Genomic DNA, 26,999 nt, shown 5'->3' with positions numbered 1-26,999 from the left:
GGAAATATTGCTGAGTATATGTCTCGGTTTCAACTACATTCTCCCCTTACTAATGAGATGTACCAAATCAATTAGTTCACTAGGGTCAGTCCATCCATGGTAGTTAAATGAATTATAGCTGGCAAGACCTTTTTCCAAATCTCGCATCCGCCGAAATCTAATCTGTAATGTATTGAGAAGGTGTGCAACCATGACAATCTTGTTGCCTTACAAATACTGTATCTTGTGTGGAGGCCTGAATCTTTTCCGCCCAAGAATTTACCATAGCTCTAGTTCAGTGAGCTTTTTTTTTTGTAACTTCAATTTGTATTGAAATTCATCACAGTGTTCAGAAAGTTAACAGAACAATACTCGTTTACAGGTATTGACACAAACAAAAGGAAATCATAAAAGACAACTAAGGGGAGGGGGAAGGGGGTAGTTGTGTTGTCTCTAAGAGTCCTATTTCGTGCACGGCCCCCACTTTCCTCTTAAGTGCGATCCGGATCTAAGCCGCCTATCTTTAGTATATTTCCAAAAACTCACCACCTTTCGTCAAATGAGAACGCATTTACCTCTATCATAGCAAAATTGGGGTTGTGCTCATCCTAACGAAGCGACGGACGTGAGTCCCGGACAGTGGAGGGGGTGAGAGCCCAGCAAGCTTCATATATTTCAAATGCTGAAATTGTATTTTTACATTGTAAGTGTGTTTCCACCAGATTTGTTATAAAGTGGTTAATTTTTATACACTGGTGTGCACTATTGTTTTGTTTTCTTTCCACATTTCAATGCTCCTACAGTATATACCCTGAGGATATCCGTACCTGAAGGAAGATCTCCTGAGAGGCCACATCTATAACACAGTGTTTGAAAGGCTTATTTTTATTGGGAAGAATGTGAGTTCAACACCCAAAGACCCCTCCCATTCACCAACATAGAATTGATTTAAACGTTATTACACTATATATATATATATTTTTGTTCTTTTTCACATATTTTCCACGTGATTTTACGCTCCCCACTGTCAATCTACGTAGATTGCTGGAACGCCAGGGAACTCCACGTGCATGCACCCTCACGTGATGACGTCACTGACCCTACGCTTTTCGTCACGTTGCGTGACTTCGTCCCCTGATTGAATCAGGAGCAGAGGACGCAGAGGCACTAATAGGTACAGCGGATCGGCACCAGCTCGTGGCTGGACCTGGATGTGACAACCATCTGACCAGGTGCACCCTGCTTATCCCGGACTCCCCCACCCCCGTGGATGACCCCAAATAGAGATTTCTCTCCAATGTATGGTTGCTTTTTTTAATCCTGTAAGTGCAATTCTTTGGGACTGCTGGTTTTAATAAATGCATCCAATTGTTATACAGTTACATGCTATGGAGCCTACGCGTCTCTCTGTTTTTTGTATATATATACTTTACCAAGTACAGAAATATGTACTGGAAAATAATAAGGTAGCGCTAAAACTAAACAACAATAACAATTATTACAAAACTCAAAAAAAATCCCTTAATGCTCACATATGTATAAATGAAGGGCGGCTGCCAAATAGAACACTGACCACCTGGATAGAGAAATGAAATATGTAATAAATATAAATTTGGCGCCTATAATAGAAAAAACAAACAAACAATATTGTCAATGCTAAATAATCTTACAAATAAAATAAACATACAACCATAGGATGGTGTATGACAAAAAAAATGTCCTTGCAGTGTCCAACAATGATGGTAGTTGTAAATTACCAAGTGAAATAGAAGAGAAAACACACCTAACGTAATACTGTGAGTGATTCGGACAAATGAGACAAACTACAAACAACACAACAAAAAAGACTAAACTTAGTAGAAGCCTCTGAACAAAACAGGTGATAGATACTGAATAAAAAATAAATTAAAATATATAAATAAAATAAATGGAAACTAAATCCATACAAAAATCCTACTGATACTCTGCTGCACTAGGTGAATGCCCTACTTACTAGATGGAAGGCGTTAGTAGGCAGTGGATAATGTCAGAGTATCCCCTCTCGATCGCGGCAAGTCTGGTGCAAGATGACTGCTGTCGTCAGACTGCCCAACAGTCCTTGGCATATCCCGCTGATGGTCACCGGCGTCGGATGTCTCCCATGCCGGGCTATGGCGAGTGTGCTCTGATACCAGAGTGCTCCGTCGTCGGATCTCACTCACGGCTAGCTCTCAGGTCTCGTCAGATGTTGAGTGTAAAAGCTGGTTCCGGTGTGAACTAATTCAATGCCTTCAGGCTAGAGTCTTTGCTATAATGCACTACAATGTTGAGACACGGGTTGCTGCAAGAGTGATAGGATAAAACCTACGTGTTTCGAAAGTCAAACTTTCTTCGACAGGGGTGCGATAATGCTGTTAGGCAGTGTCCATCATTAAATCGTCCCAAATTTTTATTAATTCAGTTAACCTGAAATATTATCTGCACATGCGCAATGGCTATATGAACTTCTTTGCAATCACATAGAAATGTCAATGGGCTTTTACAACCCGTACATGTTACACAATGGCATACAAAATCACAATACAACATGTAAAACATATACAAAAACATATTTTAAAAAATTATACATTACATAGCTAATCAACATTGACGCTAAATGCTTTTATCTCCTTTTAATTTATACAAAGTCATAGATATATAAACATATAGAGTTCAGTCAAAAGACTAAAATCCATACGCTGTACTGTATAAAGATATGAACATATTTTATGAATTAGTACACATTATGGTTATTAGATCAGAACCACATCATCTCATTAGATGTATTTTAATTCCCAATTTGGAATTCCCAGTACTATGACACAATTATTTAAATATTTAATACTATACATACTTGAAGCTTTTATTTCAAAACTAGAGCAATAGTGGGTGAAATGCCAAAAATGTGATGTCACACACTTATGACACAGAACTAAGTGATAGAAGATGCTGTATCGCTATACAGCATGCACACAAAGTGAAAAAAAAGAAAAATGGACTATTAGATAGGAAGGAGGCAGGAGTAAAAATCACCATCCATCAAAAAGTGTCAGTCTAATTATATTGACGAAGATGTTAGTCTTCTCCCAAAAATGCCTTCAGATCGAATTCGACATTCAAGCCCAATGGCGTTAGTGTACGGAGCTCATAAATCCAAAAGGACTCTCTTCTTGAGAGAAGACTAACAGAATTCCTGCCTCGCCAGTGTGGTATGTGAAAGAGTTAAAATGACTAATCTGTCCTCCATGTTGTCTGTCCTCCATTTTGTGAAGCTGTAAGTTCCAATTCAATTTAGCCTTTTTTAGAAGATTGAACTTTGTACCTGTTTTGTAGTCAGCAAGAATCCTCATCTTTTCTTGTAAGATGTTTGTTTTAAGTAAACAAGCCACAGCTAGGTCCCCAGAAAGGTAAATACAGACGAGACCTGCTTACACGTACACCAGAAATCTTGTTTTTACCAGTAATAATGCTAAAAATTCTACTTTCTATTATGTATCAGAAACGCCTTTGTGAATGCCTATAAAAAGTTGCGTGCAGTCATAATAAATTTAGAAGTGAGGAAGCAGAACTGCATTGTGTCTGAATCTTCATTTCCCCGAACGTTCGTGTGTCTATTTGCTGGGACCTCGTGAACTCAGGGGCGTTGGCCAAATTCTCCCCGGGTTGAGCATAGTAGTGCAGTCCCAACCAAGAGAATAAATCTGCGTTTTCAGTTGGTGTCAGAAGCGGAATTCCCACAGGGTTGGTGAGTACAAGTTTTGGTTGTTTCACCTTCACTCTGGGAATCTGTTCACTGGTAGGACTGGCATAAGTGGGTTGAGTCCCAGATTAGTAGGTGGGTTTAAGTCCTTGATTACGCCTGAGTTACATTCTCAGTTAGAATAGACACAGTTTACATATATATATATGTAACGGGTTTTCTGAACCGGTCTGACCCCCCCAATCTCATATTGGCCCCTGTGGTCTAACCAGTCCCCATTACGGTGTAGTGACTGGTGGTGCACCTGTTGGCTACAGGACTCCTGAGCCTCCCGCATGATGGTGTGTGTGGATTTGCCAACCCAGACAGGCAGCTGAGGTAGTGTGATGAGTCCTACCTAGATCCAGTGCAGCGCCTCCACCTCATCAGGGTCCCTTCGGTCACTCGGGGATGGTCCTGGCGAGGAACTCCTCTGTGGTGCCCCTCTCCGTGCAATAACTCCACACTTGCACACGAGAGTGTTGTTAATCAGGGACATGCTTTATTTGTATGGTGGGCCAGCTGCCCTCCACAATGGGGTGTATTCAGCCCTCCATTGTTCACCGTACTTCCCTTTGAAAGGTGTGTCCTCCTAATTTAGGGATTCCCTATCCCCGCAGGGATACTGCACCTGTGCCAGGTCCCTGGTCACAGTCTCATAGTCCTTATAATGCTCTATCTCTGATCTACCTCTGACAACTTCTAGACTAGACAGAACTAATTTTTGCTCAGTGCTGTGCCTTATGTATCCTCTGGGGGCTGACACAACTCTGACATCACCAACCAGGGAGTCAGAGCCTGTGACCACTCCCATCCATACATAGGGCACCTCACCAGGGTGTGAGGGCAAACCTCCATAATTACTGCTGGCATGCCCATAACTTACCAGACCTTACTGTCAGCAGGAGAGATGACTGCAGCCATTTTACAGCATGGTTACATATATATATAGGAAAAAGAGAGGAGAGAGCGCACTCCCCATAGTGTAAAACCGTACATTTAATGTTGGGAAGGAGGGGAGGGGAGGGGAAAAAAATGCACTCACAAGGGTATATAAAATATAAGCAGTTTGTGAATATATCACCACCAGTCCGATGTACAAGATGGGATCCGTAGTTCCAATCAGCCTCAAAGGTAGGAAGGGCAGTGGTCCGTGCAGGGGCCCAAGGGTGCCTCAGATATTCACAAAAAGCATCTAAAAGTCCCAGAGAATGTCTCCTGAACTGGATGGCCGCAATGCTAATCCGCGCTCGATCCGACCTCTTCGTGCGCATGCGTATAATGTAGTGTCGGTGCGTGATGTGTAATGACGCTCCCTGACGAGTTTCGTCGCACATGGGCGACTTTTTCAAAGGAGAAGCCTATATATATATATATATGTACAGTATAGAGTCTGTTTTAATAAGTTTTCTTTTATTTGTCAACATTTCGCTCTTTTTGTTAACCTTAATGTATGTTAAGATAAATTTTCTTTATAAGTTGTTTATGGGATTATAAGTATATAAAGAAACGTACTGTAGTATGGGTCAAAATTGCCCTTATGGATGGGAAGTGTTGCCAACTGAAAAATTGACCACTCTCAAAATGTATACCTATCCCCTGCCCCTATGGTATTGGGACAATTATTACCTCTATATGTTGCCCCCATTTACCCCAGTGTCCCGTTCTCAAACCCCGAGCCCCTTATCCCTTTCTGGGTCACTAGCCCTGAGGCGTTCTCCGATGAAGAAATTTTTGGGCTTCACGGAGAATCCAAATGAACAGCCCCCTAGACCACTCCCTATTGAAATGCCTATTACGCAGATCATAAGGGATGTGGAGACGGATAATTAGGCAGGAATTAACCACTGCCAGGAAATGCTCATGGCACAGGGAAACGGTCCGAGGACAAAACATATGACACAGGGATATGCAGGTCCCTCAGTTAACAACCAGGCACAGGCAGAAAACTAGGAAAAGTAAAGTATTTTCTTTTACAAATAAGTTCTGTTGATGAAAATGAAGGGACTAACTCTAAATCAATTAGAATGTAAAAGTCTTCTTTGTCCCTCTTGCAGTTGCCTGCATTTATAAGCAGCGGTAGCTAGCCCCCACCTTTTTTTCTCTTCAGTGATAGTTACACAGGAAAGTTGTAGGAATGTTGATTGAAGGTATGAAAATAGTGACAAGAGACGGAGAATGGTAGAAGAATGTAGTAGACAGAGGGAGGTTGTGTAAAAGAGAGACAAGGAATTAGAAAGTTGAAACATAGTTACATAGTAGATAAGGTGAAAAAAGACGTACGTCCATCAAGTTCAACCTATGCTAAATTTAGACAACAGATACTTTATCCTTTATCTATACTTACTTATTGATCCAGAGGAAGGCAAACAAACCCCCCCAGAGTCATATCATCCAATGATGTCTCATAAGGGGAAAAATAAATTCCTTCCTGACTCCAAGAATTGGCAATCGGATTAATCCCTGGATCAACATATTTCCCATGTATACTTATTTGGTATATCCCTGTATACCTTTCCTATCTAAAAAGATGTCCAACCTTTTTTTGAACAAATCTATTGCATCTGCCATCAGTCTCCATAGGTAATGAATTCCACATGTTAACTGCCCTTACTGTAAAGAACCCTTTCCTTTGTTGCTGGTGAAATCTCCTTTCCTCCAACCTTAAGGGATGGCCCGAGTACTTTGTACTGCCCTTGGGATGAATAGTTCTTTTGAAAGGTCCTTGTATTGTCCCCGACTATATTTGTATATAGTTATCATATCCCCTCTTAGACGCCTCTTTTCTAATGTAAATAAATCTAATTTAGCTAGCCTCTCCTCATAAATTAGATTGCCCATCCCCTTTATTAATTTGGTGGCTCTTCTCTGCACTCTCTCTAGTTCCATAATGTCTTTTCTTAGGATTGGTGCACAAAATTGTACTTCATATTCAAGGTGAGGTCTTACTAATGCTTTGTAAAGGGGAATAACAATGTTTACTTCCCTTCCATCCATAGCCCGTTTGATGCAAGATAAGATCTTGTTTGCCTTTACAGCTACTGCATGACTGTGGGCACTATTGCTAAGCCTGCTGTCTACAAGCACTCCTAAATCTTTCTCCATCAAGGATTCCCCCAATTTATCCCCATTTAATTTGTAATTCGCCTTTTTATTCTTGCATCCCAAATGCCTATACATTTATCTGTATTAAACCTCATCTGCCATTTACCTGCCCACGTTTCCAGTCTCTCCAGGTCCTTCTGAAGATAAATTACACCCTGCTCTGATTCTATTACCTTACACAATTTAGTATCATCAGCAAATATGGAGACTTTGCTCTCGATGCCAACCTCAAGGTCATTAATAAACAAGTTAAAAAGCAGGGGTCCCAGTACCGATCCCTGAGGTACTCCACTCACGACTTTAGCCCAACCTGAAAAAGTTCCATTTATGACAACCCTCTGTTGTCTGTCCTTTAACCAGTTTTCAATCCAGGTGCATATATTATTACTGAGTCCAATTTGCTTTATTTTGTACACCAACCTCGTGTGAAACCGTATCAAAAGCCTTTGCAAAATCTAAGTAGACCACATCAACTGCATTACACTGGTCTAAATTCCTACTTACCTCCTCATAGAAACAAATAAGGTTAGTTTGGCATGATCTATCCTTCATAAATCCATGCTGACTATTAATAATAATTTTGTTTTCCATTAGGTATTCCTGAATATTATCCCGTATTAAATCTTCTAGAAGTTTCCCCACTATTGAAGTCAGGCTTACAGGTCTGTAATTCCCCGGTTGTGATCTAGCTCCTTTTTTAAATATAGGCACCACATCTGCTTTACGACAATCTTGTGGTACTGAGCCTGTGGAAATGGAGTCCTTGAATATTAAATATAATGGTTTGGCTATTACTGAGCTTAACTCCTTGAGAACTCTTGGATGTATGCCATCAGGGCCAGGTGCCTTATTTACTTTAATTTTTTCAAGTTGCTTATGGACTTCTTCCTCAGTTAACCAATTGTTCATTAATATGGAGGTTGTGGCTTCCTCCTGCGGAACTACTATTGAATTTGATTCTTCCCTGGTAAACACAGAGGCAAAGAATTTGTTTAATACCTCTGCTTTTTCGTTATCTCCAATAATCTGCCTACTCATCTCACACTGAAAGGGTCCTATATTTTCTTTTCTCATTTTTTTGTTATTAAGGTACTTAAAGAACTTTTTAGGGTTGACCTTACTTTCTATTGCAATCCTTTTTTCATTATCCATTTTTGCTAATTTGATTGCCCTTTTGCAATTTTTGTTACATTCCTTATAATTCTGATACAATGTCTCTGTCCCTTCTGACTTACAGAATCTAAACACCTTCCTCTTCTTGTCCATTTCCTCCCCTACCTGTTTATTTAGCCACATTGGTTTTGACTTATTTCTTTTATACTTATTACCCAAGGGTATACACTGATAAGTGTGCTTTTCTAACAATGTTTTAAAGACTGCACATTTATCTTCTACATTTTCCCTGCAAAAACATCATCCCATTGTATTACTTATAGACTAGACCTCAGTTCATTAAAATCTGCCTTTCTAAAGTTTAAGGTCTTTGTCCAACCCAAGTAATCTGTTTTTTGATAATTTATTTCAAATGAGACCATGTTTTGATCACTGTTACCCAAATGTTCCAGGACTTGAATATTTGTTATTACTTCTACATTGTTTGATATGACCAAATCCAGTACTGCCCCTCTCCTGGTTGGTTCCTCAATAATTTGAGTCATATAATTGTCTTTAAGCACCCCCAAAAACACGTTTCCTTTTGTTGTAATGCTAATCTCATTGCCCCAGTCTATGTCTGGATAATTAAAATCCCCCATTATGCAAACATGACCCAGTTTTGATGCCTTCTCCATTTGCAAAAGTATTTTAGCTTCCTCAATCTCAAAGATATTTGGTGGTTTATAGCATATTCCCACAAACATTTTCTTTATACTTTTACCTCCACTGCTAATTTCTATCCAAAGTCTCTACATTTTCATCATTCCCTTCATCCCTTATAATAGGTTTTAGATCCTATTTAACATATAAACATACTCCATCTCCCCTTCTATTTGTTTGATCCATCCGAAAAACGGAATAACCCTCTAAATGAACTGTCCAGTCATGAGTTTAATCCCACCATGTTTCAGTAATGCCTACGATATACTGCTCCCTTACAGCTATTAATTCAAGCTCCCCCATTTTATCTGTCAGGCTTCTTGCATTCCTCCCCCCCTTCCCCTCCCTCCCACCTTCCCCCTTCCTTCTCTGACTATGTTCAGACATATATTTGTTAAATGCAGTTATGCACACAATAATCCACATCTCTTCTTATATCTTGCTTACCTTATGTACCTTTATAATTCTTAACAGAGATTTCTATGTTATATATAATATACTTAACCATAATTGATTCACAACAGACAATTCTTTGTTTTTAATTTTTTTTGTATTTTATTGTGGGCCAAGCAACCATCCATTCATATATATTGATACTATTCATGTTTATTTATGTCAATTGTCAGAATGTCTTCATTGCTGCAACAGTGTTAAACATATGTAACCATTGAACAATATGATGTTTTGCTGGCACTGTTCTAACGTCTTTTATATTCCCAGTATATGAGTATGAAGTTAATTACACACCTCACCTGATTTCTATCTCGTGCAGGTGATTTGTGTTAACACTGCCTATATACATGTCTCCCTTATGCTGATGGATCATTCTTTGACAAAGGCCCTAGGGCTGAAACGCGTCAGATGATCCACCAGCTACACCTGTTTGTTGAATAAACTCCTTTGAAGTCACCACCCACATTTACCCTGCTTCGTTTTTTGGCTGTGCTCCGCTTCATCTCCCGCTGCTGCTGGAGGACCGCATATTTTTTTAAGGATAGGCCAGTACTTGCGAAAGAGCTTCCGTATTGTGGGTGCCATCTGATTGTATTGCGTTATAAAATGCACTTCAGCTATCAGATTGTCGACTTTAATTTTGTATTCAAGAAGTTTCTCCCTATCCATTGCTTCGACATCTGATATTGTGTTGTTCAATTTTTGCAACGGATACTTTCTTTCTACAAATTATTTTTTTTCGCTCTTGGGCCTGGGTCTTAAATAGCTAATTTGTAGGACTATTAAGTTTCAATCTGATAAACTGACCTTTTGGGATGTTGCTGACCAAAGATGAGTTGTGATGGCTATCTACCCTCAAATAATTGTTCGCCTGAACTTCCTTAAAAAATGTCATTGTATGTATTGTGTTATCAGAAATGAAAATAACTAAATCAAGAAACTATTGATTGACTGCTACTTTTAAAAGTACATTTAAGATGATTGTTATTCCTGTATAAAGTAAACAAATTAAGCTCATTCAAACTCCCCTTCCAAATGAACAAAATGTCATCGATGTAGCACCGCCAGAGCACCAGGTTTGCACCAAAGGGACAGTGAGACCAGATGTAGTCTTACCATATGCCCATAAATTGGCATAACTGGGTGTAAACCTGTATTTTTTCTTCAAAATCTATCACCTGTTTTATTCAGATGCTTCTACTTAGTTTAGTCTTTTTTGTTGTGTGTTTGTAGTTTGTCTCATTTGTCCCAATCACCCACAGTATTGTGTGTTTTCTCTTCTATTTCATGCACTTGGTAATTTACCACTACCATCATCATTGAACACTGCAAGGACATTTGTTGTGTCACACACCATCCTATGGTTGTATGTTTATTTTACTTCTAAGATTATTTGGCATTGACAATATTGTTTTTTTTTCTTTTTTCTATTATAGGCGCCAAATTTATCTTTATTACAAGTACAGAAATATGCTACTATTTTAGTCAAAATATATATTTTTCATTGATAGGTATAACAATTAACCACAGACCAAGTGGTGCAGCCATATTAGTTGCACAGTATCGCCCTTTCTTGGTGAGGTCGATACGCAACTAAATATGTGGGGGGCGGTGCTGCATCTGTATCATGCTAATGAGAGGAATGCAATACTGCTATCCCAGAAGCTACAACCTTGTTGGATAGCCCCAGTAGCCACTCAAGAAGCTGACTGGAACATCTGGGTTGCAGGGGAACATAGAAGCTAAGAGGAACAAGCAGTTGAAACCCGTGAATGCACTACACAGATGGGGAAATAACATCTTATTGGATTTACAAGCCTATCTTACTTTTTTCCAGGAGCATTTTTATTCATTGAATTTAGAGTAAAACCTTAACAATATAACACTATGGTGGCATTTTGCATTTCTTTCCTTTGAGTTTAAATACAGGCATTATTACTAATGATAATACAATGTGCTTAAAACATTGGTAACGCTTGTATTATGTCCTTAACGCATGCGTTATGTAACGTTATTTCTTGTGTTATTCTACACTAATGGCAGTAACAATGCTTGCTACATCTATACTTCAAGGGAGGAAGGAGTGGCTCAGTGAGTAAAGACACTAACTGTAAGTAATGACAAGAAGTTTGCAGGGCTACTTGGTTCGAATCTTAGAGTCAGCACCATGTGACCTTGGGCAAGTCACTTTCTCCTTCTGCTTCACACACAAACAGATTGTAAGCTCTTCTGGGCAGGGACAGTATCTGTAGAAATCCGATGCACTGCGTATTACATGCTATATTGTAATTGTGAAGCACAGAGTTCCATTGGTAGGAAAGACTAGAACAAAAAAGCATCCATCACCATGCTCCACAATAAGAACCCAATATGGACAGAAATGCCCAAAGAACTACATTAGTTATCATAGTCCTAGAACCAAGACATGAAAACTAACACATGGATAACTGTGTCCTACTGTAAAACAATCAAAATATGGACATGTAAATCTAAAAATGAAATCATAAGAAAAAACAAAGATGGAGTGTGACTGTGCTGCCAATTATGTGACAACATCTTTTGATGCATCTTGATGTTCAAATGTTAATAAATATAAACAAAAAGACCCAGTGCTAGAAAGGTTCCTTTGCCATGTTGTTATTGAAGGCAATTTTCAGATGAGAAAGATGCAAATATTGTCTTGCTTGCTACAATTAAATGGGACAAATTAGCAGTTTGTACTGTACCTCTGCTATATTTCTACTTTGAGACTATGGCTATAGGTCAGGAATCGTAGAGCTGCCCTATATCGGTATGTCGCCAATAAGCACTCAACTGTTAAACCCAACACAAAGGGATACAGAAAAAAAATGCATTTCTACAGTACTATATTTGTGGCGTTAATGTAAGTCATATCAGAATTAAAAATGTGTTATAATTGCTTCTATCTGAACAGAATAGCTGTAATGAAGAGTTGTACTGTATATTTGTAAACATCTCATAAGGAAAACAAATCTCTCAATACAAATAATATATATTTTGGGAAGGTGGTTAATTGGCACTGCAGAGGATGGTCCGTGAGAGCCGTTATTCTTCTTTCTATAAACTACACTGTGTGCATGAAAAATAATAATACAACACTAATTGCAGTCACAGAAAATAAGGTAAGTAGAAAATGTTTTCCAAAACAAAACGTTTTTTAGTTATAGGGGCCTACTGCATGTACAAAGTTCACGTAATTTTTTTGGGTGTCAAACAGTGTGGTAAAAATTACTACAAACCTTCATAAAATGTTCAGCGTGTACGGATTGGTCATACTGTACAAATGCAGCCACCAGTATCTGATGATTTGCCTGGGAAAATACTGTGGTTATCTCACAGTACATGATTCATCATTTCTGCAGCCAGACTAATGGCCCATCGGATAAACACAGCAGGAGTCCCTGCAGTCCCATTCAGTTTGAATGGGACCTTCAGGGACCCCTACTGTGTTAATCCGATGGGCCATTAGTCTGGCTGCAGTAATCTCACAGAAATGTTGCAGTTTACTGGGCGATTGCCCCAGATTTTCCAAGGTAAGTCATCGGATACTGGTGGCTGCATCTTTACACACATTGAATACATTAATTGTTTTAAATAAATTTTCATGAATTGCGTCATGTTGAACACCTGATTGACAAAATTTAATTTAAAACAGAATTATGTTTTTTTTTTATTTATAACTAGTGTTTGTATATATAAATAATTAGTGTAATTTTAGAATAGCCATGCTGTGAAAATAATACATTCTGTTAAGATATACAACGAAAAGTGAAAAAGTAGTGGCACTCCGGTGGTCTTGAAAAGTAGAAAATTTATTGTAACAAGATCAACATTTCGGTCCGCTGGCGAACCTTTGTCAAGATAAAGTGCAATAGTAAGTGTATGCTCTATATACCCTGTTGAGGAATGTGGTTGCCCATCATAAATATGTAGAACAACATTTAGTCGTCAATGTTTATTTTTCCCTGTATATGGTAAATCGCCAAAAACATTCAAATTATCTGGAAATCCTAGTTTTTATTTTATTTTGTATTTGGGCTTATGACTTGTCTGCAATGGCAAAGTGACTGACAATAATATTCTTTAAAATTAATTCACAATCTATGGCATAATTTAAAAAGAACAGATTTTTTTTAATGTGCCTGTGGGATCATCTATAATTAGGATAATGTGAAAACTATTGCTGCCTTTCTAACAAAATACTTGAAGCATTGTTGTATAAGGGCTTTAGATGATTCAATGCTTATTTAAGATGTGCCTAATACTGTATCCTTAACATGAACAATTTGCAGTCTTTTGAGCAGCGTGCTGCTACAGTACAATTTTCACTCATACTTCATAATACAATAAGTACTCACTGATACTGTAACCTCAGAAGGGTCCTTTTCATAAAATGTATTAATAGAAATGTATCTCGCTGTACTCAATTTTTCAAGCATACTTTACAGGTATATTTTTTGCCCTGCTCTAAATTTTAATAACTAATGCACAGAGAGAAAATTATTTGCTCAACTAGAAATGAACCAGGGGTTTCTAAGTGGGTACAGTTACTTTAAAGACTAACATTAATAATTTGAATAGGCGTAAACAGAAATACCATAATGTTCTTCTTGGCTTGTTATTGTTTTATTGACAGTAGAATTTTTTTTTAACACATTTAATTAACTTAACAATAATGAAAAATATCAGCTAATATTAATTTAAACTACTGTACCCTACTAGTCAATATCCAATACTTGCCAAGAAGTACCCAATGCATGATACTTCTCAGATGCAGGAATGGTGAGATGATTTCTACCATAACCCAGCAGACAACAAAATATATTAAGGACATTAAAAAAAAAAAGTTAATGTAAACAAGTAGAACAGCAAGTTCATCATATAATCTTAGTGCATAGTTGAGCAGAATTATTTAGACACCAATCCTCATTTCTTTCTTAATAAAATAATATATTGTACTTGTTTTAGATTATATTCCTAAGAAACACTTTTGCATCATACCAGACCCCCAAACTAATATTTTCACCAATTTATAAACATATCCAACCATACTGGTATATAAATGAAAATTATAGTTGAATTTGTTCACTTAATTCCAATACTATGTGAAATAGCATTTAGCATTTGCTACAAAAAAGGCTGTTCCTTTAAACAGACATATTAAATATGCGGTAGCTCATCATCACTTAGGTCTGAATCATCTTCTTCCACTTCTCCTTCAATTACAGATTTCTTGCCTTTGCAACTTGCCACAATTAATCCAATAAGAAAGACCTATAATTGAGATACATTTTATTAGATTTGGTTGTGCAAAGGTATAGTAGGCACTTGCATATGTTTAATGTGTTTAAAAAGTTTTCAAATATTTCATAAATGAGAAACTGTTACGTACTGCAATGAACGCCCAATTGCCAAAGTAGTAGGTAGAGCTGAAGAACCAAAACTTGTGAAGAAATAGGTATGTTCGAGTGACTGTGCACTGATCTGTAAATGGAATAAAAAAAAATTAAGTAAACTGGAGTATCTGCTTTTCTTTTAACACATGACCCTCCAGTACAAAATTAAACATATTAGTGTCAAAACCACAAGTGTGCTGTGTAGATTTGTGACTGCAGCACATTTTCAGTTTAAATCTGCAATTTGAAATAGTTTGTTTCAGCGAAAGCCAGTTTTCAGTTTAATTGAAAAGCACTAGAGGCAGGCAGTATAAAATTAGAGATTCCCCACCTTCAATTGTTATTAAAAAAAAATACTTGTTATAAAGTACCAATGTTTCACTTTTGGACTTAAAAACATAAAGGCCGATTCAGCCAAGATGTTAAAAAAAAGTTAAGAAAAAAAGAGATTGTTAATAAACCTTAAATTGAAACAAACAACAACTTTTTAAAGATACTTCTGTAAATAAAATAGTTTGTCTTTAATTTGCAGACCTAGTGAAGAATTTAAAAAAAATATTTTTCCACAACAATTAATTTAATCTCCCTATGCAGTTGTTATAAAATATTGAGATACAGTACAGTATGAACTCTTCAGACATTTTAAAGTTATCTGCAAAACTGTAAAGTAGTTGAACAAAATTTGTTTCTAGTGCCAAAACAAACAAAATTGGAGTCACTGCAGCTTTGCTCAACAACTCTTCTCAGTCTCTATTTTATCTTCTCTAAAAGCACTTTTAATTTGCTAAATTAAAATTAAGTGCAGTTAATTCTAACATGTTTAAGCAGAAGGAGCAGCACTCACTGTAAGGGCCCGGCAGACTGCAGCTTCTTTCTGCTCCTCTTCAAAGCATTATTTGAATGGCTGGTTAAGTCCCTCCCCCCTCCCTCCTCCCCCCAGCAAATCCAAAAATGCGTTCTAGAGAAAAAATGAAAAAATCTGGGGAAAGTTCCTTGCAGTTTGCAGTTTTACCCAGCATAGCCAAGGCGGAAGCAATCTCCTCATAACACAAAAACATAGAAAAGGTATTACATTTTTTTTTTTTTTAAAGTAATTTACCCTAAGAGCACAAATCTCCTCAGTACATTGCTTGCTGGGTATTAATGTCCATGTTCTTCAGGGGGTTATAACTTAATTATTACAAATACATTTAGGTGTGATGCAAAATACATTTTATTTAATCAACCTGATTTGAGCTGTCAAGATACAGGAAAAGCAATACAATAAATTGTTAGCTACAAAGTGTTTAGAGGATGCTAAATTTAAAACACAGGAACACAACAAATAAGATGCTTAAGAATAAAAACACTGTACTCTGACTTATGCAAGGCTAATTAAATTAGATCTATTTACATTAGAAAAGAGGTGTCTAAGAGGGAATATGATAACTATATACAAATACATTTGGGATCAATACAGGGAGCCATCTAAAGAACTATTCATCCTAAGCGAAGTACAAACAACACAGGGCCATCCCATAAGGTTGGAGGAAAGGAAATTTCACCAGCAACAAAGGAAAGGGGTTTTACAGTAAGGACAGTTAAAATGTGGAATTCATTACCCATGCAGACTGTGATGGCAGATATAATAGATATCTTAAAAACAAGTTAGATATCTTTTTTAGAAGGGAAAGTATACCGGGATATACCAAATAAGTAAAAATGGCAAAGATGTTGATCCAGGGAGAAGTTTGGTTGCCATTACTGGAGTTAGGAAGGGATCAAAATGTTCTCCTTATGAGATAATTGGAGAACAAAAATCCAAGATCATTAGATAATGTTTCACTGGGGTTGTTTATTCGCCTCCCTCTGGATCAATATACTGTAAATACAAATATAGGATAAGTATCTGTCATCTAAATTGTACATACTGTAGGCTGAACTTGACTGACGTCTTTTTCAACCTCATCAACTATGTACTATGTAACTCAGTGGCATCACCCACTGAATACAGTATTGTGGAGTACTGTATTTTTGGAATATGGATCTCATTATGTTTTGAGCGCACCTTCCTTGTAGGATTATGTCTATATATAAAATGTTGTTTGTTATAGGGCCATAGTATTTTTACGACAGAAAATGTACCCCCCCCCCAAAAAAAATGATCTATGTCCTGAACCTTAAGTATTTGTTTTTCTTTCCAACTCAGTAAAATTAAACACATAAATAACTAAAATAGGCAATTCTTAGATGTTGGCAGAAGGATGCAATGCTATTCTTGACGTACTTGTAACTGCTGCTTGAGGCATTTTTATCTGCAGATACTATGAACCTATCCCCTCAACAGACATTGTCGCTCTTAAGAGCTGAATATTGTAAATTATTTGTAGCAATTACAAATGTGAAAGAAAAGCACAACATCCATGAATTATGGTAATTCAATTTCCACAGGCCACTGACATATAAACACATTTTTGAAAAGTAATTTTAGCAGCTTTTTCCAGTCCTGCTGATATCAGGATTTGTTTTCTCTTGCAACCCAAATTACTTTTAGGATCAAACACAACAATGCATAAATATTTGCACATAACCTTTCGAGACATCTCTTAATAATATGTAATTAAAAATATGTAGTTAAGACAGATTCTACCGAGCTTGATGGCTGGACTGTAACCAACTGCTGTACAGTAGCTCTAACGTGCAACTGTAATGCACTGAAATAGAAGAATGTTTAAAAAAGTTCACATTAACAATAAATTAATTGTGGCTTGTAAGAGATGTGTGCAGAGGTACTGTACATATAATGGAGACCGATTTGGGTGAAATTATATCTTGGCTTTATTGACCCTGTTCCTTTATCCAGGCAAAACACACAAAAACAACAAAATAACAAACCCCTATCCCTTTGTAAGGGCTAACTTACTTCCCCAGACCTATCTGCAGGACTGGAGGGATATTCCCATTACCAGCCTATCACCCCAGAGTCTCAGGAAGTACCTTAAGCAGGTGGCCCTCCATGTCAGTCTCTGGCAGGTTCCTGGGTCCTCTGTGTCCAGTAAATATACAGTAGGTCTCTGGGTGTCTTGATCTCAGCACAGCCTTTGTGCTCAAGACAGTGTCTGTGTACAGACTTCTCTGCTCTCCTGTCAGCCCAAATGTGAGCTAAGGAATCTCTCTCCTGTGTCTCACATGAGGCTTTTTACAAAGCTCTCATTAGTCCAAGTCAAGACTAGTTAATTGAGTGGCTGCAATTAACTACCTCTCTGCTGAATTCTCAGAGCTCTGAGGCCGCTTTATTTAAACAGGGGTAAGTCCCTGCTACATGGCTCGACAAGAGATAAGCCCTTGTTTATATACAAAGCATAAATAAAAACAGATTCAATGGCGATAGCAGTCTTGTCACCATCTGCAACCCTGGAGCTGCTCACCTGAATTACAGAACAGCTCAAAGAAATATACAGATGGCTCTCTACAGTAACAGGATTGAACAAATTACAACAATAAATTTGACCTGTTTGACCTTTAAAAGCAAGAAATTATGTAAATTAAATTGTATTCATGGGAGGGTTGGGGGGGGGGGTAATTAATGCGCGACGCCGAGGAACATGGCTGCTCGATAAGTAGGCTCCACTGATGACCTAAATGAAAATAAAAAAATACAAATTCCGAAGCACAAACAAAAAGATAGGAAGTATAAAAACCAAGAGATGGCCCTGAGCAAAACAAAAAAGCTCAACGCACACGCCACACACAGGCTATTCCCCTTCACGTGGGCAGTCTAACTCTGAATCATCAGACTGAGACCTTCAGTCAGAACGACACGAAAAAGGAGCATTGAAGATCTCTTAATTAACATAAAGACCTTATTCCTGACTGAAATCCACATAGTGCTAGTGGGAGTCAAACAAGAGATCACAGATCTGGGTGCGTGAACAGACGGCATTAAAAGAAAAACAGATTCAATTTTAAAGGATCAAGATACGGCTGCAAGAGATCAAGAGCACCAGAGAGGTCAAATGGTTGACATGCTGTACCGCCAGGAGGATGCAGAGAATAGAAGCAGATGCAACAACTTTAGGATCCGAGGGATATTGGAGTCTAAAACGGAGTTTGAAAAATATTTATGGAGATGGTTTGAGACTCTACTGCCCAGGACTCCAGCAGAATCTCTTCAGATAGACCGCTGCCAGAGAACTTAGGCCCAGACCCCTTAACAGCAACAAGCCACAAGATGTGATGCTCTGCCTCCATTATTTTAAAACACAAGAGGCACCCTCGTCCACGCTGGGTCCTCCACAAGGTCTGTCATTTGAGAATGCACAACTGCAAGTATTCCCAGGCCAAGCACCAGCCACACTGTCCCGTAGATGTGAACTCAGCTGATCACAGATATCCTGAGTGAAAAGGATAACCGATATCGCCGAGTACTCACGTTCAAACTAATTGTGTCACAGTAAGGCAGCAATTTCATTCTTAAAGACCTGGAGGAAGGCAACGAGATCATGGTTCGACTGGGCATCCAAGTGCAACTACCGGAGCAACCCTCCCAATTAGCATAAAAGGCAGCGCTAGAGTGGTCAGAAGTGGGACTAAGGAGAGTGTCACCAAGAAACACTATAGCTTCAACAGTCCAAGTAGCAGAAAACCAAAGGCAATGATGAACTGTGAGGCCTAGGAGTAGACCCGCTGTGGTACTGAAAGCTGAGTGGAGATACACTTGATTGAGCGACTGACCTTTCCTGATTGAAATGTGAAGTATAATAATTTAATATGAATGTATTGTATGTATACGCAATTATGTTAGCTTAGAGTAAACCCAAAATACCACAGAGAAATATGGTCCTAGAGCATACACAATGACAATTCCAAGATAGGTTCTAGAATGCAGGAACAGGGGTTTGACCTGAGGTGGTATATATATAAAAAAAAAAAAGTGTTAATAATTATGGGGAGCCTAAAAGTTAAATGGGTAAAGAGAAGGGAACCATACTACTTCCCGAGATACAAGTGTGAGGTGCCAGTATCCCTCTGCTTTGTTTAGATCTCACGTGGATTTTAACATGGCGGGGATACCGGCTCCCTATACACGCACACTATGAATAAAAATAAAATGTAAGCAGCTTCATTACCTTAGCAGCTATCCACTAAGGTAATGAGCAGGGGGGGAGGGGTGTATGATACTAGTGTGCACGAGCAGGGGGTCTCCTGAGCTAAACAAAGTTCGTTTAAGCCTCGGGATCCCCTACTTCCTGAGATACAGGCCCCGTTATGGGATGCCGGTATCACTCTGCTTTGTTTAGATCCCATGGTCACGTGACCCACAGGATTTTAACATGGCGCGGATACCGGCACCCCATAACGGGGCCTGTATCTCGGGCAGTATGGGGTCAATGCGGTTCAGCTCCGGAGACCGCCTGCTACATTACTGTAATGTTTAAAATTAAATAAAACCCCTGCGATCGCCTGTGAGAGGCGCGTAGTTAGAGTGAATGATTCAGCCTCTTAGACTTGGTCCCCGCTGGCTGCTGCAGCGCTCGGTATGGCGGGCGCAGCGGGGACAAGAGCCGCCTCTCAATGGGACCGGGCTCGCTGCGAAGGGTGGCCGCTGTGCGGCGAGTTTTTCAGGCTGACATTAAAATTGTGATCAGCTCTAGCGGCGGAGTGCTAGGCCATGCGCCCGGAGGTTCGGCCAATGAGGGCGAACCTGCCGGGTGATGTTATGGCCACGCCCCCATCACATTCCCCGTCACGTCCCCCCTGTCTTTTCCCCTGCAGATCACTGCAGACCGGGGAACTCAGCTGCACGCGCCGCCAGCCTCGAAGGCGCGCAGGCACTGGGGCCGTAGCCTTACTGTGCGTCTCTTACAGACAGTCAGACCCTGATAGGATTAACACAGCAGGGACGCCTACTGTGTTAATCCGATGGGCCATTCGTTTGTAGAGGCAAATTTTGAAAGAGACTCGGGGAAATCTCGAAAACCATTTAGAGAAATGAATGGGTAACAGCCGCTGCATCTGTAGGCTACCTATTGTTCAGATAATCTAGAACTTTTTTCAGATTTACCATTTTACAAAACGTAGTCATCAAACAGGTAGCCAATAGGCTACAGGTCATGTCCCGGACACGATGCTGGACCCTCTAAAGTCCTCAAGCCTGTTTTTATATTCCCCTACCTTTGAGGATGCACAGACCACGAGTAACTGGCTGTACACACAGTCATTACTCCCCCTTATAATTTCTCCTTCCACACCTCTACATACAGTAAGATCAGTCAAGGGAATTCTGACAAGAAGACGAAGACACCCTAGCAAATACAGCTCATGACGGGCAAAAAAAGGTGTACCCTGTGGTTGATGGAGCCGTGCGCGGAAGCGGATAGCAGCTGACAGCTTCTCTTCCGTACTGATTTGGTGAAAAGAACCCTGTGTATGTTTGTTGTACTTTGTATGCTGCTGGATGGTAATCCCCCACGATCAGTGAAACTGCATGCGGAGGTGGTTAACAGCTGACAGTTTTTCCCTCCCACTGATGGGGGGGAAAAAAAGCTTTACAAAACAAAGTGAATCCCTGCGCTTCTCCCTTTGGGATAGCAGTCAATGGGGAATATATATATATATATGAAGTGAAGTGATCTATGGAGCCTGAGGAAGCCCGCAAAGTGGCGAAACGCGTTGCTCTTTCTTGTCAGCAATTTTGGACAACCACAGCCACCGTCGAGGAGTAGGACAACAGGAACACAGCACAATATCCGGACGCGGAGGCAGTTAGCTGCGTGCCACGAGCCCTACGACTAACCATCCTAAAGACTGGCTGCATTCTTTTATTTGTTTATAGTCGCTTTTTACTTTTTCTTTTCATTTTTAATGTTAAATAAAAGACAGGTACTCTTTATTTAAGACTGCACCATGTCTCATTACTAAAGGGGAGGAGCGTCCAGCCACTCTCCCCATACCTGGAAACCAACATTGAAGTTTTAAAAGATACCCATATGTGTGCTTACTCACACAAGGCCGTGTGAGTATCATTTTCTATACTTATTATTACCCACTATCCATACGTGCCCATAAGACACTGAATACGGTCACCCTACATGCGAAAAAGAAAAGACACCTCCCCCACAAGTTGCACTCACACTTGTCCGTGTGAGTGACTGCATTTATTTGCTGCTTTATTTTATATCTCAGCTGGACACCCAATACCAATATTATCATTTGCATTGTCTCTTCAATACTGTTCATATATATATATATATATATATATATATATATATATATATATATATATATATATATATATATATATCTGTTTGCCTCGAGGGTGACGTCTGAATGGAAAGTCTTTGGCGAACCTAAGAATATACCTGGACCTGAGAAGAAAGAAAAATACCATAACAGAGAAAAAGTAAAGAGAGAAAAAAAGAAGACCACAAAGAAACCTTGATGTGATGGCATTTACACAAGGCCGTTAAGTGTGTTTCCATTTTTATTACCCCCACTACCATTAATTAGAGGTTATATACATTACAATAGTATTCCTCTACCTGTGCTTCCCCTTTCTTTCTGTATCCCTGTACCAACAAGGATCCTGGATAGATCCTATTGGGGTCAGAGCCATAGGAGAGACGACGACACTGAGGGGATCCTTGTATAACAGTTTCAAGGTTGTAAACTATTTATTGTATTTACCCCATTTAATATACTCTTCGGAGGGAGCGCCCTGGTTTTTCCTGTTCTATTGTCATATATTCCCCATTGACTGCTATCTCAAAGGGAGAAGCGCAGGGATTCACTTTTTGTTTTGCACATTTGTATGGCCAAATCCTTCACTAGCTGCATGCTCCTCACATGGAGAAGCGCAGTGATTATATTTGTTTTACATTATTTGTTGGGAAAAAAGCTTTTGCATATCTGGGACTGCCTGCTGCACTTTTCATGCGGGCAACGCTGAAATTTTGACCCAACGGTTTGGCAAGTATTATGCCTGCATGGAGCAGAGTGTACTGCTAATTATGACCAACATTTGTGTGATATATGCTACAGTAAGCACCTCAGTATTTAAACAGTGGATAGTTTGAATGCTTTAATCACTTAGTTCTGAGATAGTATCATCAATACTCAGTGGGAATTACATGGAAGGCCAAAAGTAGTTTTACTAGAGGTTCCCTGTTAGGTGTTTAACATCTTAGTCACTGTGGAGTTATAATAGATCTAGTTTTTGATGGTACACTTTCACTCATATGTGTATTCATGCAAGTTTATTACAACTGGGGCATCCATGGACAGAGGGAAATACAGTACATACATTGCATACAACAGATTGTTTCCTTAAATTGTACTATTCTGGTGTTTGATACAATGGTAGTTTTTCTACTCTCATTTATAGTAATCTGTATCTTCCACTATGTTTTGTCTTGATTGATTGTCTGTTTCCAGCTGGATCGTGATCTCCTCACTTAGAAGGGGCTAATTATTAACCCCTTCCTGTGGTGTGGGATCACTGAGACAACAGTAACATTTACTTACCAACATTGGATGATATCTTTAATTCTTCCCCCCCTTTTTTTTCCTGGCTTGCCGCACACGTGCTTGAATTGTAACCATAAAATGCAGAATTTATATGTTTTTAAATTGATTTTATTGTCTGTTCACTTCAATTATTTTTGACCTCACAATAAATATTCAGATCGGTCAATTGCTATACAGTATTCATTTTTGAGTGCCCCTATTATGAGTTTCTGCAGCACCCATCTTTTGGTGGCTGCATTTCTTCTCTTTTGGTATAAAAAAAAAAAGGGGTTCTACCAGAACTATGGCCATACATGTACTATCGCATAACCTCAAAGGACTGAATAGTTCAAATAAGAGCCGTAATACTCTTCTAGAATATAAGAAAGCAAACAGTGACATTGTACTGCTACAAGAGACTCACTTTCAGGCCTCCTCCCAACCAACGATGTTTGATTACAATAATCCTCTGGTAACAAATATTACTCTGCCCCACACAAATCCTATTCAAGAATGTAACTCATATTTTCATATGTTTCTTTGATTCCTAAGGTAATAAAAGCCAAGATACACAAAATCTTTTGGTCAGGTCATGCAACTATATACATTAACTTAATTTAAGCTCCCAGGCTAAACACCTCCCCTGGATATTACATTAATCATTGCTTAAAATACCAGAGATCTTAAGAGGTGAAAGCAGAAAAAAATCACTACATTCAACGAAACCAAAACAGCGTCACATCCCTAACACTATGGGAGGCCGACAAGGCAGTAGTCTGAGGCAAACTATTTAGCATATCATCCTATAAGAAAAGAACAAGGCTTGAGAGGAAAAACAATTAAAAAATAAAATACAGGAATTAGAGAATGACACAAACAAACCCTGAATGAAACAATACAAAAAAATGGAAAAACCTCAGAGGCAGACAAGACCATGATGTGGACAAAAAGAAAATTCTTCAAAAAAGCAAATAAGGCAGATTCAATGCTGACAGAGAGATTAGGAAATATCAAACCATTTAATAGAATAAACGCAAAAAACTCAATAAAAGAAAATACAGGCCAATTAACTGCAATCCTAACCTAATAGCCAAACAGTATTACGATTATTACTCACAATAGTAAAAAAACAGGCCAAACCAAACAAAAGCCAGAAACCATACACAAGACCATAGGACTCCCATGTGAAATCAAAGGGACAAACACAAACTTGACTTGCCAATCGCCTATGAGGAGATTGTGGAAACAATAAAAAAAAATCTAAAACCCGCAAAGGCCCCATGTCATATGCATTCTCAAACATATATTATAAAAAAATTCAACAAACCATTAATTCCTCAGATGCTAAAATGATATAACAATACTCCAGAGAGCACAATTCCCTCAAAACATGCCCCAAATAAAAATCTTGGTCATTTACAAAGAAGGAAGAGACCCCAATCGCTGTACAAAGTCAATCTCCTTAATTACTATAGATATAAAAATCTTATCCAAAATGTCAGCAACCCGATTAAACTAGTTCCTGCCCAAACTGATCGATCCAGACCAGCTCGGCTTTATCCCTACTACAAAAGCATTAGATAATATTAGGAGAGCGACAGACATTATAGTTTACTCCAAGAGCCACAAAGTACCAACAATGTTTTTGGCCCAGCTTGCTGTTGAAAAAGCATTTGAAAAGATTTGAGATACATGAGAGCCACAATAGAAGAATTGTCTGGGAGGAAAATTCCTCAAAGCGATAATGTTGATGTACACAACCCCAAAAACAAGAGTGTTTGTGAACTGCATCAGATAAGGTCGGGATAACAGGAGGGAAAAGACAGGGTTGCACCTTGTCACCCCTTTTGTTCGTATTGACAATAGAGCCAATAGCAGTTAAGATTAGGGCTAACAAGGACATAAGCGTGATAACTATAGCAAACCATATGTACCAATTATTTTTTTCCGCAGACTGGCTCCTTACAATTTCAAAGTCGTTGACCTCCCTACCTAACAAACAACTCAGCATATTTAAAATAATATCAGGATTTAAAATAAACCATAACAAATCAGAGGCACTAAATATTAATCTTCCTTTACATACAGTTATATTAATAAAACTTAACTTTGACTACAAATGAAAAAGCCAAGAATTGAATATCTGGGAGTACAGGTCAATTATCAAAAACATATACAAAGAATAAAAAAGCAAATGGGCGTATGAACAAAATACAAAATATCCTGGATTATCCGTGTCCAATCAGTTAAAATGAATGTACTACGAAAACTATTGTACATGTTCCAGACCCTACCCATTCCCCTGGTAAATAAAGAAATCAAAGACCTTCAAAAACATTTTTAAATATTCATATTGGCTGGGAAGAGGCAGAGGGTTAAGAAACAGATCATGATCCTTCCTACTAGCATAGAAGGATTGGCACAGCCACGTTTAATCTCACACTAACAGGCAGCTCATTAACGGGCATGCAGACACAGAGATGAGGCTGGGTTAAAATAGAATCTGACCAGATTGGCTCGGAGATGGTTCTCTGGCATCCTGGAGAAGTGAGGAAAAACATTCCTGAACCTCTGCCCACAATAACCAATTCCCTGAAATTCTGGGATAAACACGCAATCAAAGTGGGCTTTACACAAACGAGATTCACTATGGTACTTATATTTAACAACCCAGACATCAGAAAGAGAGAAAAGCAGACTCCCCCTCCCCCCGAGAGAAAAGCAGATTTCCAAATGTGGTGATCAAATGGAATATTGAGGGTGGGGGTCTTGTGGGAGGAAAGCAAATTTAAGCCCATAGAGGTCATTTTCTCTGAGAGTAGGCTACCATTTCAGAATTCCTTAGATTCATCTAATGAAAGGGCTTTAAAACACAGAAAACCCCCAGAGACACCAGAACCCTGTTTGAAGGCCTATGCCTGGAAGCAGCTCATCAGAAGGGATTAATCTTTACCCTCTATTGCACATTCTTGAACTCAGGCCTGCAAGAAAGCCAGACATTTATAAAACAATGGGAAGCGGATCTGGGTTCAGAATTAGATAACGAGGTTTGGACTGATTTTTTCGAGGCTGTAGCAAAAAGTTTGATTTGCACACAAAAGACAATGGGTACAAGATGTTATATATTACTGGTATCTGACTCCAAACTAAAGGTGCTAAAATATACCTAGGATACTCCCCATTGTGCCCCAAAGGATGCAGAGAACATGGAGTCATGTTGCATGGGGCTGCACAGGGATTAAAAGACTTTGGAGAATACTGGACCTGCAAGTGGATTTTGACACCTGAACGTACTTACTGAATAAACCAAAAACAGGATTGTACAGACCAGAATATAAGCTAAGAAAGCTACAAGATTAAGTATTGCTTCCTACTGGATAACGAATACAAAAGAGAAAGAGTAGGGGGGTTGGGGCTCTTGTGATGCTAACCAGGAGCAGACTATGCCTTGATATAGTTTGTCAACATCTTCATTGCATAAGACAGTTCATAAGACTCAGGAATCCAATTGTCCAATATAATAAAACACACTCCCATACACATGCCACTAGCCTATATAGGTATATCTTATGTGGTAATCTGGGTAATGTGCAGGACTGATCACATGAATGAGATAAGGTAGGTTACTCACTGCTGACCTTGGGGGATTTCCTGGTCCTGTCGGCGTGCTTCTACCCAGGAGTATCTGCAGAAAGTAATAGAAGAAACGGAGGTGCATCTGCTGCTGTTGAAGATAAATTGTAACCCAAAAACTGCAAAGATCTAGGTGCAAAAATTTATTGTAGGCACATTAAAAACAGCCAAAAAGGTCACTCTGACGCGTTTCACGTGGTATCTCACGCTTTGATAAAGCGTGGGATACCACGTGAAACGCGTCAGTGACCTTTTTGCCTGTTTTTAATGTGCCTACAATAAATTTTTGCACCTAGATCTTTGCAGTTTGCAGTTTTTGGGTTACAATTTATCTTCAACAGCAGCAGATGCACCGC

General features: G+C 38.9%; 1 protein-coding gene across 1 annotated transcript in view; it reads right to left on the bottom strand.

Moving 5' to 3' along the window:
- Nucleotides 1-12,921: 12,921 nt before the first annotated feature.
- The window catches only part of LMBRD1 (LMBR1 domain containing 1), a 298,972-nt gene continuing 284,894 nt past the window's right edge, over nt 12,922-26,999 (bottom strand). The window contains exons 15-16 of the mRNA XM_075598083.1: nt 14,523-14,614; nt 12,922-14,404 (exon numbers count right to left, since the gene is read on the bottom strand). Coding sequence (XP_075454198.1) covers nt 14,291-14,404; nt 14,523-14,614 — 206 coding nt within the window. The 3' untranslated portion in view covers nt 12,922-14,290. The remainder of the gene's footprint in view (nt 14,405-14,522; nt 14,615-26,999) is intronic.

Source organism: Ascaphus truei, chromosome 4 (assembly GCF_040206685.1).
Source record: "Ascaphus truei isolate aAscTru1 chromosome 4, aAscTru1.hap1, whole genome shotgun sequence".
Taxonomy (NCBI): domain Eukaryota; kingdom Metazoa; phylum Chordata; class Amphibia; order Anura; family Ascaphidae; genus Ascaphus; species Ascaphus truei.
This window is presented reverse-complemented; position numbering and strand designations above follow the sequence as displayed.